We start from the raw sequence: 18285 nt of genomic DNA on the forward strand, positions 1-18285 counted from the left end.
AAGGCATATACTTGGTTCACTTTTCAATGAAATGCAATTGTACTTTTGTTTTTGGTCAAGAATCAGTGTCATTATCTATACCCACAAGTTTGTAGTCATGAGTCCAAGCACTTAATCTTGGAGCCTCTTTCACCTATGTAATTGTCATTGTTCTAGTCTATGTCTCCATGAGTTTATTCTTTGAGTTTCAGCCTCCATAGCTGAGGACCTATCGAGCTAGTTGCTGTGATACCAGGGGAAATGTTGCTACAGACGGAGGGAGCAACGATTTCTAGTGTTATCACATCTCCACACATGCAAGAAACTCCTGCTAAACTTGCAAAGGAGAAGCAATCAACGGAGCAAACGAACGTGCAGCATAGGATGGAGGCACAAGAGTAGATCGACTAGGGAGGTCTTTTTGTGCATGAGGCAGAGGACGAAGCTGCCAAAGCAAGTCGATGATTGTTGACATAGAGGGCGGAGCCTAGTGAGACACAAACGTAATGGCGCAAACAAAGTCGAGCGGTTGCGAGCAAGACAAGTGCGAGCGGGGCGGAGTGCAAGCGGGGCAGTCGGGCGAAGCCGCGAGCGGGGCACGAGCGATGCGGGCACAACACGAGCGAGGCACGAGCACGCTAGTTTTCTTCACATGGTATCAAAGCCTAGCAATATCAGTCTTGTCTATTGTCCTACCACCAACAATGTGGTAGACATCTTCACCAAAGCTCTTCCTCGCGACAAATTTGAAGCATTTCGCAATGCTTTATGTTTGATCTCCTTTAGTGGATGAGCCTTGTACGCTGATCACTTTTCACTCCAAGGGGGTTTTTACTCTCCATAAGAGGTGTGTTTCCCTCTAGTCATATTGTTCTCTATTTGTGTGTTCATGTTACACAGTTCGGTTCACTTACCGCACTTTACATACTTTAGGGTGTGAGCTGCACCTTAAGGCACTTACACAACCCTAAGGTCTAAGGGTTGTACTTTGTGCTTCACTTACACACTTGGAGTCTAATCGTGTATCGAGCTGTGTCTGCACTCTCACTCTCTCTACTGTCTACACTATGTTGAGCTGAAAGCTGCCATCTCCATCTTCAACATGCAAGACTACTCAACAATGTTGACACGAGAGACACCATCCACAAAAATCATTGCACCAATTCCCAAGGCAATGCTCGCAGCTCGTCCAACTTCACTAATCAGGAACCTGCAGAGTTCCAGCACCCAACTATCAACTGCTGCTCCTGGATCAAACATGTCACAGAGTCAACCAGCACCATAGTAGGTGTCAAAGCAAGCAGAATTTTCCCAGCTCCATTCACAATACTTAAACACTGAAGCAGGTAGAGAGAACCACCTGCTTCTGCTTGATTACAACAAGGTCCTCGCTTGCCCAGTCGAAAAATGGCAATTTTCTAGGACTTGCAAGTCCCTGTGCTGCCAGTAGACCATCATTTTTTAATTAGACCGAGTCATAACTACGAATTCTGAAGAAATATCCAATCAAAAAGTACTAATTCCTCCACATTGATATTGGCGCTCCTGAAGAGCCTCCAGCCTTCCAAGAAGAAGGTACTAAATTCACCTCCGGGCACTTTCAAGCAAGACATGCTGCATGAAGCAGAAGATTGACAAAGAGACTCCAATATGATGCTAGAACTGCCTTTGAAATGATTTCCGGCCCTATGAGTTTTCTCTTGGTTGCTAGTTTCATGACAAAGGATGGTTGCACATCATCAACCCAGCCCTCTATAGGATTACAAGTGTCCAAGAGGTTACACCACATGGATGCTACTGAGGATGGTCCCCTCCCTAGCCTTATCATTTGAGGTTTAGTCAGTCAGTTTGCAGCCAAAGCAGGGACATCAGAGCTCTCAGGCTCTAGATGACCATTTACACCAGTTAATGTTTAACCTTCAAAATATCACCCAGTTGCATGATCAATGGACTGAGTTCACTTTATTTATGATACATTTACAAGTTGGCAGTTCATGACAATAATGTTTTGTAGTTTTTTTGTACTAATTTATCAAACAGAAATGTTCTACACAAAACAAAAGTGTTCTACACAAAAGAGCAGAAGCCAGACAAATACCATACAGAATCCAATTTGCATGTAAACAATTTGAACATGATTCTAAGACAACACCTCAGTTTAGTACCTGAACTCACTAACATTGTCCCTTTTGACATGTCGGAATTTTTATGCATACAGTGGGAATTTTCAAGAAAGTTATCATTCAAAGGGACCAAACAAAGCTCTTGAGTATGCGCTTGATGATTTTCTGGAAGCTGGGATCTCTGAACCTGCAACAACTTAGCTTCTAGCTCTTGTATCTTTGCTAAATGCGACTCAAGGATACTAATGTCCTGAGAAAAACCAGGGGTAAATTAGGATTCTCTGCTTAATGAGAGTTTATCTTCTACTGCATTATGAATGCCAATTTAATTTGTTTAACAGACCTCATTCTCAGATGTTTTATCCAGATCCTCCAGTTTCTTTCCATCTCGTAGATACTCTAGCTTTAGATGCAATTTATCCCGTTCAACCTAAACAAAATTACTCAATGGGTTAAATTATGAAGGTATTAAATGACATAAATAACAGAAACTATCAGCCAAACAAAAAGACAAGGCCAGGGAAGAGGGGTTAAAATTATTTTGAGCCTTTGATTAGATTATATTCATTCTGCCAAGACACCTGTAATTATTCCATAGTTGCACTAGTATCATGTATGAAAAGGTTGATACTATGCTATATTATAGGTGCCATAACGTATGTATGTATTAGCACCATAAGGTACCAACCTAATGGATACTTCTTTCGCCGTTGGATCTGGATTCTGCACTTTAGGATAAGTTAAATGCTCCTTATACTGTTTTTCTCTCATGAGATTATGTTGTTTGAGATTAAACAACTTATTTACCCTTTTTTGTCAAAAAACTTTAGGTTTTACGTAGCTTCTAGGTGAGAAGAAAATATACTTTTATTCTATCCAAGCTTCAAAAATATTAAGGTATCATTAGTACCATATTTTGGTTAGAAGTGGTGCAGCAATGGAAGCATAAACAATTGCTGAAATAAACTGCTGAACACAACACAAAAGAGAAAGAAAATAGAAGAACGCTGCAAAAGAAGAGAACTCAAAAATGTGCTCGAGATATGGAATCCTTATACCAAACACTAGACAGTCGCGTACAGCAATGAGTCACTAGCTGCGTGGGCACATGGGCCTGCATATTTCCATTTTCAGCTTGCTGTCCTGGCATTTCAGCCTGCACATCAGCATTAACAAGTTGTTGTCCTAGCTGTTCCTGCACATTTGCATTATGGGCAATGGTTTGCTGATCATTTCCAGCATTATTTTTTGCATTGGCAGGTTCATTTACAGCAAATATTTGCTGTTGTACAGCGGGCATATTTTGTTGTCCAAAAGGTATTTCTTCCCGGAATACAAACTTACAAACTTCCTCTGTTCTTTCGGACTCTTTGTGCATGCGATCTTCCCGGAAGATAACATCATTGTTGCGTACTACTTTTCTTTTCTCGGGATCCCATAATCTGTACCCCATTTCACCTTCATCACCATATCCTAGGAAAATACATTTTCAGGGCTTTGACTCAAGTTTGCTACGTTCTTCTTTAAGAATGTGCACAAAAGCCTCGCAGCCAAACACTTTCAAGTGTGCATACGAAGGTGGCTTGCCCGACAACGCTTCTTAGGGAACTCCCTGACCACGCTTCTTGCGGAACTCCCCCCCCAAAGACCTGTTTGGTAACCAATTAATCAAGTGTACGGTTGTCATAACAGATTCTGCCCAAAAACCATGGGGTAATGCAGCATGAGACAACATCGTATTGACCTTATCTTGTATGGTCCAATTCATACACTCTGCAACTCCATTTTGGGGTGGATTATGAGGGACAATGAGCTCCCTCTTTATCCCTTTGCTGTCACAAAATGCCTAAAAGGCCTTGGACACATATTCCCCACCATTGTCAGAGCGAAGACACTTAAGTGTCTTATTAGTCTGATTCTCAACCAATGCCAAGAATTTTTGAAACTTGTCAAGCACTTCATCCTTGCTGCGAATAGAGTAAACCCATACCTTCCGTATAGCATCATCCACAAAGGTGACAAAGTATTTATTTCCCCACCCGTCCGATCGCATTTTGCCTCGCCCACTGTCCGACGGTCGCGCCCCCGGCCCTACACACGCGTCCGATTGGTCGCCCGTCCGATCGCATTTCACCTCGCCCACTATCCAACGGTCGCGCCATCCGATTGGTCGTGGTTGCTGTCCGACGATCGCGCCATCGGACTGGTCGTGCTTGCTGTCTGACGGCCTTGCACGCTGCCCGACTGATCGTGGCCGTCTCTGTTTGACCCGCGAGCCCTCGTCCCCAAGGTGTGTAAAGGATGCCTGTTCCCCCTCCTGCCTGGCTATCCCCTGGGTTGACCGCCTCCGTCCCCCCCCCTCCCCGCGCCAGGCCGCTGTCAGCTACTCATGCGCCGTCCGATCCGCCCTAAACCCCCCCCCAAGTGCCGCCTGGGTGAGAGGCCTGGCCCGCGATCAGTCTGCAACACCACCGCCCTTAAAAGAAGAACCCCCCCCCCCTCTATTTTCGTCCCTTCCCCTCCAGTTGCTCCCTCCCCCTGCAGCAACTCTCCATTCAGCGACACAGTAGAGACGGGCAATGGAAACCTTTGGTTAGACATCGGCATACTCACCGAGTGCCCCCCAGTCGAACACCTTGCGCGTAGTCCTCTCTGAGGAGCAACTCTTAGCCATCCGAGCTAAGGAGCTGGAACTAATGGAAACAGCAATCTATGGTCAGGTAGTAGGACATTCCCCAGCTAGGGCCCAACTTCGAGACTGGCTCCACTCCACGCTGAGTATCGATTCGGCGCAGATCATGGAGGCGGTCCTGTTGGGCCAAGGGATCTTTATGGTCCGCCTCAGCTCGGTAGACGCAGCTCGCGAGCTACTCGCCAGTTTACCGAATGCATCCACGAAGGGGGTCATATACATGGTCCCTTGGTACAGTGGCTTCACGGTGGAGACGTTTTCACTCCAAAGCAGGTTTCTTCGGCACCCGGTCACCTTCCTCTTCCCCGGCCTGGCAATTGAGTACTGCCAGTTGGTGGAAGACTTTGGGAGGCTCTTCAGCACTATCCTTCCCGCGTCCTTCGTGGATGCAATGACAGCGGCAGAGGTTCCAAAGGTACGGGTGGCAGTGGAGGAGGTCAAGAATATCTCACAGTTCCTAGAGATTGAGACAGGCGAGCATTCCTTCAGGTAGCAAGTCATTGTGACTGGGCAACCAGGGCAGTGCTTGCGCTACCACGACTTTGGGCATCATGCATCAGTTTGCACACGGTTTGGAGCCAAGGCGGCTCCGCCTACAGGTCCGCAGGTGGATGCTGACGGTTTCACAAGGGTCCAGAGGTGACAGAGAGGGAGACAGCAAGGGGGGGCGCAGCCAGCCCCTCAAGCCCAGCCTCCTCAGCAGGGTAATGGCGGACAAGCGCCCCCCTCTCGGCAAAGCACTCCACAGCCCCCCTTGCCCACCCCACCCGACAGGACCAATCCCCCCCATTTTATCCACATGAGCCACAGACTGCCTCGCCGGAGCCCCCACAGGCCCCTCACCCACCTCCCCCCACATCCCATCCCCCCCCTCCCTCCATTGACCATGGCCCACAGCCCCCCCTTGCTAGGGTTACCACCCCCTCCCCACACCCACCATGCATCTCTAGCCACTCCACCATAGCGCGATCCAATCCACCCCCACCCCCCCCCCCCCTACCAAGCACTCCCCCTGATCCGCACCCAGGTCAGGTGAGCCCCTCCAGACCCACTCCCCCTCCACCCACAAGAGGAGATGAGCCACACACACCTACCTCCTCTGCACACCAGTAGTCCCCCCCCCTGTCCACACAACCACCGGCTCATCTACCCCTGTCATCCACCTTAATTTCCCGAGACAGGCACAACTACTGTCACAAGAGTTTTTTCACAGTGGCCCATGGTCTTACCTGCGAGTTGCGGAGCACGAAGAGTTCCCACTACCTCCAGAGGTGGGGATCTTCATAGTTTGTAAGTCAAGGAGGGGCAAGGTCCACCTACTAGCACCACCGGATGGACCAAACTACGCTTTCTTCTTCCAATCATCCTTCTCAGAGGAATGGACGACTACACAGATTGAGGAGGAATTGAAGAGTCGGGTGGCATATCACATCTCCCAATGGATGGGAGATGAAGGACTAGCACTATTTGCACAACAGTGGCCAGACTGCATGATGGACATTAACTGGTGGGCTGGCGCCGACGTCCCGCATTTGAGCATTATCTTTCGAGCCCCCCCACAGTAGGAAGCGCCGAGGGATGTTATTGCGTGGCCCCCGGCACACGCGGCCCGCTTCTACCAGTGTATAGAGTTGCGGTTTTCAGCATGGCTAATAGATGCATTGATAGTACCACCTGGAGCATCTATCACCCCTATGGTCCGCCCGAGGGCCACCATGGGGGACTGGAGCTCACCATCCAGGCCAACGGCAAAACGTACCTGCACGCTTCGCAGTCTCTCCTCCTCATCTACAGCTTCCACACCGAATAGATGCCTGTTCGGTCAGTCACAAGTTTCCCCATGAGCCTACACCTTGCATCCTGAAATGTGAACAATCTCCACTACAGTGGGGCGCGTGGCTCAAGGAAATTGATTGTCCGACAAGAACTGTAGCCTGCCCTCACTGGACGGATAGACATCTTGCTACTGCAGGAGCACAAGCTCACCCTCGCCCAAGCTCAACGGGTTGGGAAGGTACTGCCAGGCAGCTCACATACTTATTGGGAGCAAGCCATAGGTGCCCACGGCAGGAGCGGAGGTGTATGCACATCTATTGGTCCGAGTCTCACCAATTGTGTACGAGACTACGGGACAATAGTGGCAGGAAGGGCTCTATGGATCAGGCTGGATATGGGGGACTCGTGTGTTGGAGTCCTCAATGTCTATGCCCCTATGGAAGTTAGGGCACGCAGCAGGTTTTGGGGGGAAATTGTAAATGGACTCCCTGAGGTGCACTCTTGGATTGTTGGAGGAGGTTTCAACAATCTGGTGGCTTTGGAGGACCAGTAGGGCAGGGGAAGAAACTACCACGGCATGGCCGGGGAGGAGCAGGAGGCATGGGAGGTCTTTTTGCTTGCAGTCGGAGCACGGGATGCCTGAAAAGACCTTGCCTTCCACAAGAGAGAGGTCGTTGGACTTCTCTTGGGGATATAGGCGACTAGGCGGAGCCTTGCTGGAGCGGTTGGACAGGTTTTATGTGGGAGAGTGGGGAGGTTCTCGCGGAGGCCAGATTGAGCAGTTGCCAGGTACCACACTATCCGATCACTGCCCGGTTCTCCTGGCACTTGATCCCCCAGCATCCGCCCTAGATACACAATCCTGTCAGATCCCTGACTCGATCTATAGGAGGGAGGAGGTGTCGAGATAGATAGAGTCTCGACCAAAGAGTGGGAGAGGAGGGACAGGATAGCACAGGAGGTTGCAGAGGTCCTAGCCGAGTCAAGTAGAATTTGCCAAGAGGCAACCCTACAAGCTAGGCAGCAGTGCTGGGAGAAGGAGAAAGCACTCCGGCAAGACCTAGCAGCTACGCAGAGATGTTGTAGGAGACACCAAGGGACCCCATCCTCCACGCACAGGAGGTGCGTGCGCGTGCAGCCATTGCTCGCCTAGAGGACAGGCGCTTGGAGTTCTCTTTCTGCAATTCAGCAGTTTTTTAGGCGCGGAAGGGAGACACGATGTGTAAGGAGTTCTTCCAGGTGCACAAACCCCGCACCGCAGGAGAGCAGATATGCAGCCTTAGGGATCAGTATGGGAGGACCCGTTCTAGCCCTGATGAGGTGATGGAGATTGCCACCGACTATTACACACACCTATTCCAGTAGGAGACAGCCTCAATTAGAGGAAAGAGATGCAGACAACAGGTATGGGATCACATCCCGTCCCTCGTCACAGAGGAGATAGGACACGCCCTCCTAGTCCCCTTCATAGAGAAGGAACTAGAGGAGGCTTTCCATACACAAGATGGGCAAAAATGCTTGGGGGAGGATGGCCTCTCTAAGGCCTTCTTCACTACATACTGGGAGGTGGTGAAGGACCCCCTACTGAGGACTTTCCAGGAGATATTCTCCTCAGGACAGATGCTAGGGAGGCTATCGGCAGGCCTTATCAGTCTCCTCCCCGAAGGGGGAGACCGGTTGGAGCTATCCCAGTGGAGACCCATCACCTTATTGTCAACGGCCTATAAGGCTCTCGCAAAGATAATTGGTAGACAATTACGCCATGTGCTTCCAAACATCATTCATGACACACAGACAGGCTTTGTACAGGATAGGAGCATCCTAGACAATGTATTTACATTCTTTGAGGCGACAGAGTGGACTCAGCACAGTGGGCAAAGACTGGCAGTACTACTATTGGACTTCAAGAAAGCCTACGACAGGCTAGACTGGGACTTTCTAGAGGGTACCATGGTGAAGTTAGGATTTCCCCACGCTTGGATCCGTGGGGTCTCCGGCCTGTACAGATCACCTACCAGCAAGGTTCTCATAGGAGGAAGGCGAGGGGAGAAGGTCCGAATGGAGAGAACGGTTCGACAAGGTTGCCCCCTGGCCCCATACCTATTCCTATTCTTCGCAGAGGTGATGTTCTACTTCCTCAGGTCACGTGTGAGTGGACTACGCGGTCTCCGACTTCCAGTGAGAGAGGACACTGAGTTGCTAGACTCACAGTACGCAGATGACACAGGACTCTACATAAAGGACAATGAGGTGATGCTGGAAAGAATGAGGTTGCCTCTTAAGGTGTTCTGTGTTGCAACGGGTGAGAAAATCAACTGGCGAAAGTCGGTTGGCTTCCTCACAGACCCGGAATCTAGCACGGAGTGGGGAGTCCACTTGGGATTTAGATGGGTCAGCAGAGGGCAGACTGTCTGATACCTAGGGTTCCAAGTGGGACTTGATATCACTCCTGCCCAGCAGTTTCTTCTTGTTCTAGAGTCTATTAGGAGAAAAATGACCTACTGGAGCACGGCTCGCCTCTCACTAGCCGGTCAAGCCCTGGTGGTTAACCAGGTCCTTCTAGCAACGGCCTGGTACATCGCCTCATGTTGGTGTTTCTCCTCATCATGGGCAGGGCAGCTTCGCCGCCTGGTGCGGAATTTCCTTTGGTCAAGGTTTCATGGCTCCAAAGACTCCAGGGCCAAGGTAGTGTGGGCGACCATCATACAACATCGATCAGAGGGGGGGCTTGGGATCATAGACCCTGAATATCAGAGTAGGGCCCTCTTAGGCAAGTTAGTTGTCCACGGTCTCACACTAGGTGGGCAAACCTGGAAGGTCTTACTGCAGGAGGGCCTTCACGATTGTAAACCGAGGCTTGGCGGGGAATGGAGGCCGTCCCTGAGATGGATCTTCACTTCAGCCTAGATTACCGCGCCCAGATCACCTTTCCTGCGGAGCCTACTCCGCGTGTGGCAGGGCCTCCGAAAGGCCCTAATCCAGAACCCCCCGAGCTACCAAGAGGAAATAGACTGTCAGTCGGTGATCTGGAACCTCCAGGTCAAAGACAGGGAAGGGGCACAGTTAGGTGAGTGCAGGGAAGGGGCACAGTTAGGTGAGTGCCCCCACATCCAGTGGGCTGATGGGAGGCCGGCCCGGCTCGCTCCATCAGGACATGGCGGGAGGTGTACAGGATGGCAGACAAGGAGGTGCTACAACGAGTATCAGGGTGCTTGAGAGGAGTGGAGTTGAGGAGAAGAGAGATAGACGCAGCAATATCTCCGGAGTGGCTTGCCCCCCCCGATACAAGAACCGATAGAGGCCGGGGAGGTATGGGCAGCTAGGTTCTCTCCAGCAGGCATTCCTCTTCAAGTGGAAGGTAGAATGGGAGGCGCCCCCCAGGGGACCTTCTTTACTGTTCAGGAGGGGGGGACATCTGGCCCTTGACAGAGGGCAACAGGATAAGGGGATTGCCACCCTCTCATGGAGGAGGATTCAGGTGGTGGGCCTTCAAGGGAAGACCTGGCGACTAGACCCCTATGTCTTCTGGATGGAGCTCAAGGAGTGGTGCCTTTGGATCTAGGAGGGTAGACCACTTGATGAGCTGAAGTGGGACCCAAGAGAGTGGCTATGGCCGGCCTCTACGGTTGCAAAAAAGCCATCCAGGCTCCTAGAATACACAGCCAGGATTGGCAGACATGTACTGATGCACGAGGATATGGATTGGGCGGCATCACACAACAGACACTAGGCGAAGCACAGCATGACGAAGCCCTTCCGACCGACCTTCTGGCACTGCCTAGGGGATAGTTGGAGGCCGAGGAGGGTGTCGTATTTTTTATGGCTGGTGGCACATGGAGGTTTAGCGGTGGGAAGCTAGCTTGCCCAGATGTAGAAGGAAGGAGGTTGCAAGCGTTGCACACACCAACCTTTAGAAACCCCAAAGCATTGACTTTGGTCTTGTGAGGAGGCACAGCTTGTATGGAGATGAGCATGCCGTATCCTTCGCCGTATAGCCCCCAGCCTTGGGTGTATCTCATGGGGAGCTTTCTGTTGGCACGCAGTTAGCCAGGGCCGTCACCTTTTGTATGAGGCCAGGATGCATGACACGATTTTCATGATCGAGGCAGGGTCATGTGTAGTGGTTGGTCTGGAGGCTTTATCCATCCGCTAGGTACTAGAGCCCACAGCAGACCGCTCAGAGATATGGGAGATCATAGGAAGTCTTACTGGATAGCATATTTGGAAGGCGCGATGCCAAGTGGCCTTCGGCGGAAAGAGACTCTCAGCACTTGCGACCTTGGCAGAACTATGGACTTCCATCATTCACTCCCTCCGCGGGCGATGGAAGCAGGTGCAAGGTGAGTCCAGGGTGCGTCAGGAACTCCGTGATCACTTCATGCGTACCTAGGGCGGCCAGGGTCTATTCTTTATGCTGTAGGCAGGCAGTCTCGTTTGGCGATATACCCCTCCCCCATGGCTCCTTGCCCCCATCCCCCCTAGACCGCCCTGAGAGGCTTGTATACATGTAGTGGTGACTTTGCATCAGCTCCAGTTCATTCTGTTGAGCTTGAGCACTTTGTTGTAATCGTCTTTTTGAGTAATATAATTAGCCACATTTTCTTGGAAAAAAAAAAAATTCCCCTAAAGATAACCCTGGCATCTAACATACATCAGAATGTACTAACTCTAGAGGAGAAGATTTCAACGAAATAGACTTCTTATGTGATGTCTATCCATGTTTACCATAAACACAATGATCACAACGCTCAAAATCAACAAAATGAAGTCAAGGTAAGTAACCCAAACGAGAAAGCACTTTCATTCCAATTCGACTCATGTGTCCCAACTGGCCATGCCACAAACAAACACTTGGCTGCTCGGTCACAGCAACAACATAGTCACGCACACTAGATACTTAGCTGCCCTGTGCTAATCAAGCTCTTCTTGAGTTGAGGTACATGCCGTGCATGCTAAAGTGTGAAGACAGAACCATGCTGAAACTGCAACTGCACACTGTCAATACCTGCAATATCACATGCACAATTGTCCCCAAGATGAACAACACCATGTCAACCCCTTGTATAGTCAAAAAAACACTCACAATGAGGGGTGACATTAAAGGAAGCACCTGAATGAATCTAGAATCCAAGTATGCAAGAATCCAAGTTTGTACCTTGGTCACACAAGTGACCAAGGTACAAACCAGCAATAAATAACCACGTAAAAGCAGAAATTTCGGATCTGCAAATAAATTTTCAGAAGCACTAAACCTTGTGCTACAGCACTCCACAACTGATAACAGTTGTTCCAAGGACAAATACATCACATTACATGAGAAGTCCCAAATTTTAGCTGCAATTTTTGTTGTACATGTACCCAGGAGTACAAAATTTGACACGCATAGACAAAAGCCCCAAATTTTTTGTGCTTAAAGCATCCAGTATATATTTGCACTGTCTCTGACATGCATAGAATAAGCCGATTTTGCCAAAATAGAGAAATTTCAACAAAACCCCCAATTTTTTCCAAGTGCTAGATGTCCAAATTGCATGGAATTAAACCCGCATGTACATAAAATGACCAAATGGTGCACAAATTTCGCCCAAACAACAAAATCCCCAAATTGCACGAGGTCTAATGTGCATTAATGTCGAGAAATTGGGTAAATTTCAGCCCGATTCTTGCATGTACATGAAAAGCCGCAAATGTCAGAGGCAAAATGTGCAAAAATATAAAGGGTGTGTGACGGATAACACACACACACACGCAAAATGTGCTAAGGGTTTTAGATAGATATATAAGAAAGTACAAATGTGCTAAGGGTGTGTTCATACCCGAGCACATATAAAAGGCACGATGGCCCTTTATTCCCAACAGTTTCTAGCTCTTCTATCTTCTCCGACATCACTCCCCAACAGCTAGCGTCAATCTTCAAGGATGTGTTTGCAAATTCAAAGGCTCCTCATCCTACAACGGCAGTCTCCTTGCTCCAAGCATCACTAGTCATCATCCCTACACTGCAGATTTAGAGGTTCCTCTTCGATAGCAATCTCCCTACTTCAAGTGACACCTCATTATCCCTGCATTTTAAGACTCAGAGGCTTCTTCGGCAATCTCCTTGTTGCAGGGCATCCTTCATGCTACGGCACCATTGTATCAAATTCACTTCATTATTTCATTCATTCATCTAGTTTTCTCTTCTTTTCTCCTCTTAGTGCTTGCTGTACACACTATGATCGTCCCAGCAAACCCTACTGTCTCTCTAGTTGCTCAGTCATTTCTTGATATGGTATCAAAGCCAGAGGCACTAAGTGAGCTACAAAGATCCTCTGCATCAATAAGGCAAAGATAGCTTGCAAGTTCAGCATCAACATCTGATTTCCTTAACATTTCTACTGCATCCCTAGAAAATATCCTTCTTCTCCCTCCCACCCTCCCTTTTACAGGTTGGCACTACGGTGTCATGGTGTCTCCATTGTCAGATTGCTTATCTCTTGGGTGCTCCTATTGCGAGAAGAATGGTCACACCCTCGAAGATTGTTGACATCGACCTTTGCTCCCAAACCCACTAGAGAATATGTGTTCTCCACCAAACACTCCTTGTGCTACCTCTCCTTTCTAGGCTATAGAGGTTGTTTTGCATCGCCTCTCAACTTACTATGATCAAGGCAATAAGCTGCATTTGGCACGCACAAAGTCGTTCCTAGCAACCAAAGGCTTTAAAACCTCATGAGGCGATAAGTCCTCCTTGAGACCACTGCACTGCATGGTTCTTTTTTCCACCCATTTTCAAGTTCAATGACTTCCACGGCTCCCATCTCCTCTAAAATCAACATTTCTTCTTAGTGAGGGTGGTAATTCCTTGATTGAGTACTTAATTACTGTAATTAGCAAATAAACATAAATCAAAATGCACAAATCACCTTAATAATCTTGGATAATAGACACTCGACTGGCCCCAAAACTAGCGGCCCTTTCGGTATTTCTTTAGCTTTAATTGCTAATGGATTGAGTACAAGTTGAGATTCCACAATATCCTTTGCTAATCCAAAAGCCCCTTGCTGTAATACAATTAGCAAGCAATTTGCGCCAATTGCCCCTTGATTTTCACCCAAGAATTGCATAAATGGAACCACCAAACAACTAGCAAAATGTTGACCCAATTCACAATGGATGGCCTAGCATCCGAAATACCTGTCAATTCCACAAATTTCAAGCGCTGATTTCAGTGTACGATACCTTCTCTTGTTAACACAAGTCCCAAGGTGGCTGCTAAACCCTAATTTTTGCTGAAATTTAGGGTTTGCAGTAAAGATCTCTCTACTATCCACCAAATTTGGCTGAGATCTACTCAAAATGGCTAAGAAATACTAAGATTTCTTGAGAATGGGTTGAAGAAGGTGAGAGAAAACCAAGATGAGAGAGAAATCTGATTTTCCTTGCAAGAAAACCCTAAATTCTGCCTGATGCCTACTCCAGCCTGTAGCATTTAATCTGCAAACACCTCCAAAATGTTGTCACCTAATCAAGAATGTTGTTGCCAACCCTTAGAAAGTGACTCCTTCCTATCCTCTGCCTGTTGTGGCCCCCAAATTGGCTGTCTTCTGTAGCAAATTGCTATTCTCTGATAAGAAAATCGACCAACAACTCTCTCTCTCCCCCCCCAAAGCTGTGACTGAATGGCTAAGACCCAGCCCCCAAAAAACGTTTTCTCAGTTTGCATGGGCATTTTTGCCAAGTAGCAACCTTCTAAACCCATTTTTCAGCATTATCCAACTATTTAATTAATTTTCAAAATTAAATAATCTTGAAATTTAATTTCAACCCATCTGACCCTTCCCAAAATTAAATGTGCCTATCCATAATTAAATTGGCTAGGCCATTTGCCTCTTGGAGTGATTCTCAATCTCTATTGACCCTTAGACTAGCATTAATTAATTAATAAATGTTACTCCCTAGTATATTGTATCATTATCAACACTTATTGGCCAAATAGTTGTCCTAGGGTCAAAACTAACACCAACTGACTCCCAAAGCTTAGTTGGCATAACGTATCACAACTTTTGCCTTTAACACCCATTGCATCCTCATGGTTCTTGGCCTATTACCATGAAATAACTAATACATGCATCACATGTGCTAAACAGCCGTCCTCATTTGAATAATAACTTAATCAAATGTTATCAGCATGATAAAAACATCTCAAAATTTCACATCCCCTTGACATCATCCACAATCCACTCCATTGCGTGCCTGCAACTGTTTCCCACCCTTGGCTCACCTTGCAACTTCTCCTTCTACCCCACCCTCTTCTCCTCAAGTTCAAGAAGACATCTCTACGAGCTCTTCAGCTTCTGCTGTAACGTGTCCACTTAGTATCATCCAGGACACATCTTAGCAGTCCATCGAAAAGGATGTCTAGAAAACTCCGCCTGGCACTCCCATGGAATGTTACGGGATTTGCGATCTAGGTCTTCCCGCGTCTGCCACGTAGCAGAAGTATCTTGGCCGTTCCCACTTAGGATCGACCCGAATTAGAGTTTTCCTGATTGGTCATTACCTAACAGCAACTAGCGTCGGACCCGAGCGAACTACTTTACGCAGAAACGCCAGGTCCAAAGCCGATTCACGCTGCACTTGGTTCAAGGAGAATGGGAAACGAGAGGGAGGCAAAGCTCAACCTCTCTGCCATAAGGCATAGTCCCATTCCGTTCCCCTAAAACAGCATAAATCGGGTAAGACATAACTCTAGGTCATTGCTTTCGTTGTTCGTGTCCTTTGACGATCATCCCGCTGTTCTTCAAGATTTGAGACAAGTTCCCGGCTAACCGGGACCACCTATCCGTAGGATGGACCCATGGCCCATCCTCCGCACTTTCCTCGGTTTGTTTTAGTTATGTAATTATCTAACACATTAATTTCACATGTAACAATCAACTTCTTTAATTAATCCGTTAAGCACTGGTTCCTTCACGTAATCTTATCACGTGACATAGAAAAACAGTATCAAACAAGTTTTTTATTAACATAACATCATTCTTATCTTTGAAATACAAGGAATTCCGCCCGTAGACTTGTCCATAATCCGCCCGAAGGCCATCCAGTAATCCACAGGGATCACTAATCCAAGTTTCTGCCCGTAGACTACTATGCGGGCCTCGAGATCCAATCCCGAGTCACGTTAGCCTCTTGTGCAGGACCCGGAAAGCGAGGGATTTACGGACAGAGCCCCCCTTGGCACCCAAGCGTCCTCCTGCTCCAAGTAGAGCTCAACGGAGAGACCTCTTGCGGCGGGTTCGGTCCACGTTCCCGGCGCGGTCAACAACCCCCTTGGTTAGGGTCAGGCAGGCAGTCGGGGGTAACTGAAGCTACCTCTCCCTTCAAGCCTTTAATCTGAAGTATAGATATTTATCTAATTTGTAATTCATAAACCAAACAGTGCTCTAAATTCTCTAGCAAGCACTTCATTAACCGATCTTGTTGTTGGCAAACTGCTAAGGAATGATTCTTTCCTTTCGAATGCATCAGCACTCGTTCCAGGGTGTCTTGCAACTTGGCAAGATCCCTTATATTCTGGGTTAGGGCGTACCCTATTAACCCAACTTGGTCAACCCTAAAGTTCAAGATAACTTGCGTAAGGATCCGCCATCCTTGTTAAGGGTACTTAACCCTTTTTTTTCTTGTGAATCAATCACAAGACTATATGACTTCGTACTTGCTGCGCAAGTCTTGCATCGTGATATACAATGAACAATCCGTTTTAGTTTCTTTAAGCTGACGTTTGACGGACCTAGGGTCTCTTTTTAAGAACCTCAGGGACAAACCCTAGTTCTTTTACATTTACGAATTTATTGTCCCTACAATCAGGGAAGGTAGTTAAGTGTTTAAGGTATAAATGTTTCCTAGTTTTTAATTTATTCCCAAGACATATTTCGCAGCATAGATATTTCTAGATTTACATTAATTCGGTTAACTTTTTGAAGGTAATATTGAGATAATCTCGGCACGATTTGTTATCCTTGTGACAATTGATTTTTCAGTCCTAAACTTTTTCAATTAAACTTCATTTTTCCTTGCTAACGAACTCATGCCAAATAACAATCTTTTCCTTGCTAAGATATGCAGTTAGCAATGATAACTTCCTAAAGTTCAAGCAACGTAAGAAACCTTTTATGAATTTTCATCTTCTATGATAATTCGTTGCAAAAAAAAAAAGAAAAAAGAATAGGGGTTAATAGTGTAAGATGCAGTTTGAAAAACTTGTAACTCCCTTAAGCAAGTGTTTTGATACATCCAGTTAAAATTCTAATTGTGCATGCAATGGGATTGCAATGCCTTGAAGCAAGAGGTTGTGCATTCAACTGTTTGTTAATGTGGTTTTGGATGTTAACCCAAGTGGGGAGTGATTGATGATTTCATGGCCGGTTCTGAGATGACTGATTGCCATGGAAACGAAAGGGATATTTTCCCTAGCAATTGTTATTATACTGGTTGCTTCAGCTAAGGTTGATTTCCTAAAGGGATAATTAAGGAAGGATGGCGCTAGCTACCCCCTGCGAGCCGCCAAACCCTAACCAAGGGGGTTATGAATCCGCGCCGAGAAAGTGGACCGAACCCGCCGCGAGAGGTCTCTCTATGGAAATCACTTGATGTAGGAGGACGCTTGGGTACCAGTGGGGACTTTGGCCGTAAATCCCAATGCCTCCGAGCCCTACACAAGTGTTCTACATGACTCAAGATGGGATCTCGAGGCCTTGATACTAGTTACAATGTGGAATCTTGGAAGGATAAACCTTCGGGTTTTATTACCGGAAGACGGAAGGATTTTTCTGCGGAGGCAGAAAGGAGCACTTAATTCTCCTGTATGGGTAGGAGACACACATTAATCCGAAGATAAGTTAAGGAAGTGCTTGATCTTGTTATATCTTATCTTCGTGTCTGTGGCCTAAATTACGTAAAGGAACCTGTGATTAACGGGTTAATTAAGGAAGCTGCCTTTATATGTCAAACATAATGTGGTAGGTAATTAGATAACTAAGACAACCCTCGAGGGAAGCGTGGTGGATGTGACCAATTGGGTCTATCCTACGGAAGGGTGGTCTCGGTTAGCCGAGAGCTTTCCTCAAAGGAGATGTTAACAAGGAATGTTAAGAAAGGTCAGACGACGTCCTTAGACAATGTTGGCCAAGATCCCGGTCTTTAGGTCGATCCTAGTGGGAACGGCCAGATAAGTTCCATTGCGGGGCAAACTCGAGAGACCCTAGTTGGCAAAACCCGTGTCATTCCTTGGGAGTGTCGGGGGGCGTCTTCTAGATATACCTCTCGATGGGTTGCTAAGACGTGCCCCGCAATTTGAGGAGCGAGCACATTACACATAGAGATACATACGTCTCCCTCCTGCCGTGGGCACTGATGGTGTGCTCCCAGTAGGTGTGCGAGCTGCCCGGGAGAACCTTCCCTACCTTCTGAGCCTCGGTGAGGGTGAGCTTATGCTCCTATAGAAGTAAGATGTCAATCCAACTGGCAAGGACAAGTTGCAGCTCCTGCCGAACAATCAACTTCTTGGAGCCACATGCCCCACTATAGTGGAGGCTATTCATGTTCCAAGATGCAAGGTGTAAACTCATGGAGAGATCTGTGACTGACCGAACGGTGTGGACGTTGTAGACGACGAAGAGGAGCTATGAGGCATGCGGATACGCTTCACTGCCGACTTGGATAGTGAACTCCATT

General features: G+C 47.5%; 1 protein-coding gene across 1 annotated transcript in view; it reads right to left on the minus strand.

Annotated features, from left to right (window-relative positions):
* LOC148019346 (kinesin-like protein KIN-4A) overlaps positions 1-18285 on the minus strand; it is a 193912-nt gene that overhangs the window by 85668 nt on the left and 89959 nt on the right. The window contains exons 9-10 of the mRNA XM_087660982.1: positions 2446-2532; positions 2145-2352 (exon numbers count right to left, since the gene is read on the minus strand). Of these exons, the coding sequence (XP_087517108.1) occupies positions 2145-2352; positions 2446-2532 (295 nt within the window). The remainder of the gene's footprint in view (positions 1-2144; positions 2353-2445; positions 2533-18285) is intronic.

Source organism: Lygodium microphyllum, chromosome 20 (assembly GCF_053477565.2).
Source record: "Lygodium microphyllum isolate KBCC chromosome 20, Lygodium_microphyllum_v1.1.10, whole genome shotgun sequence".
Lineage (NCBI taxonomy): Eukaryota > Viridiplantae > Streptophyta > Polypodiopsida > Schizaeales > Lygodiaceae > Lygodium > Lygodium microphyllum.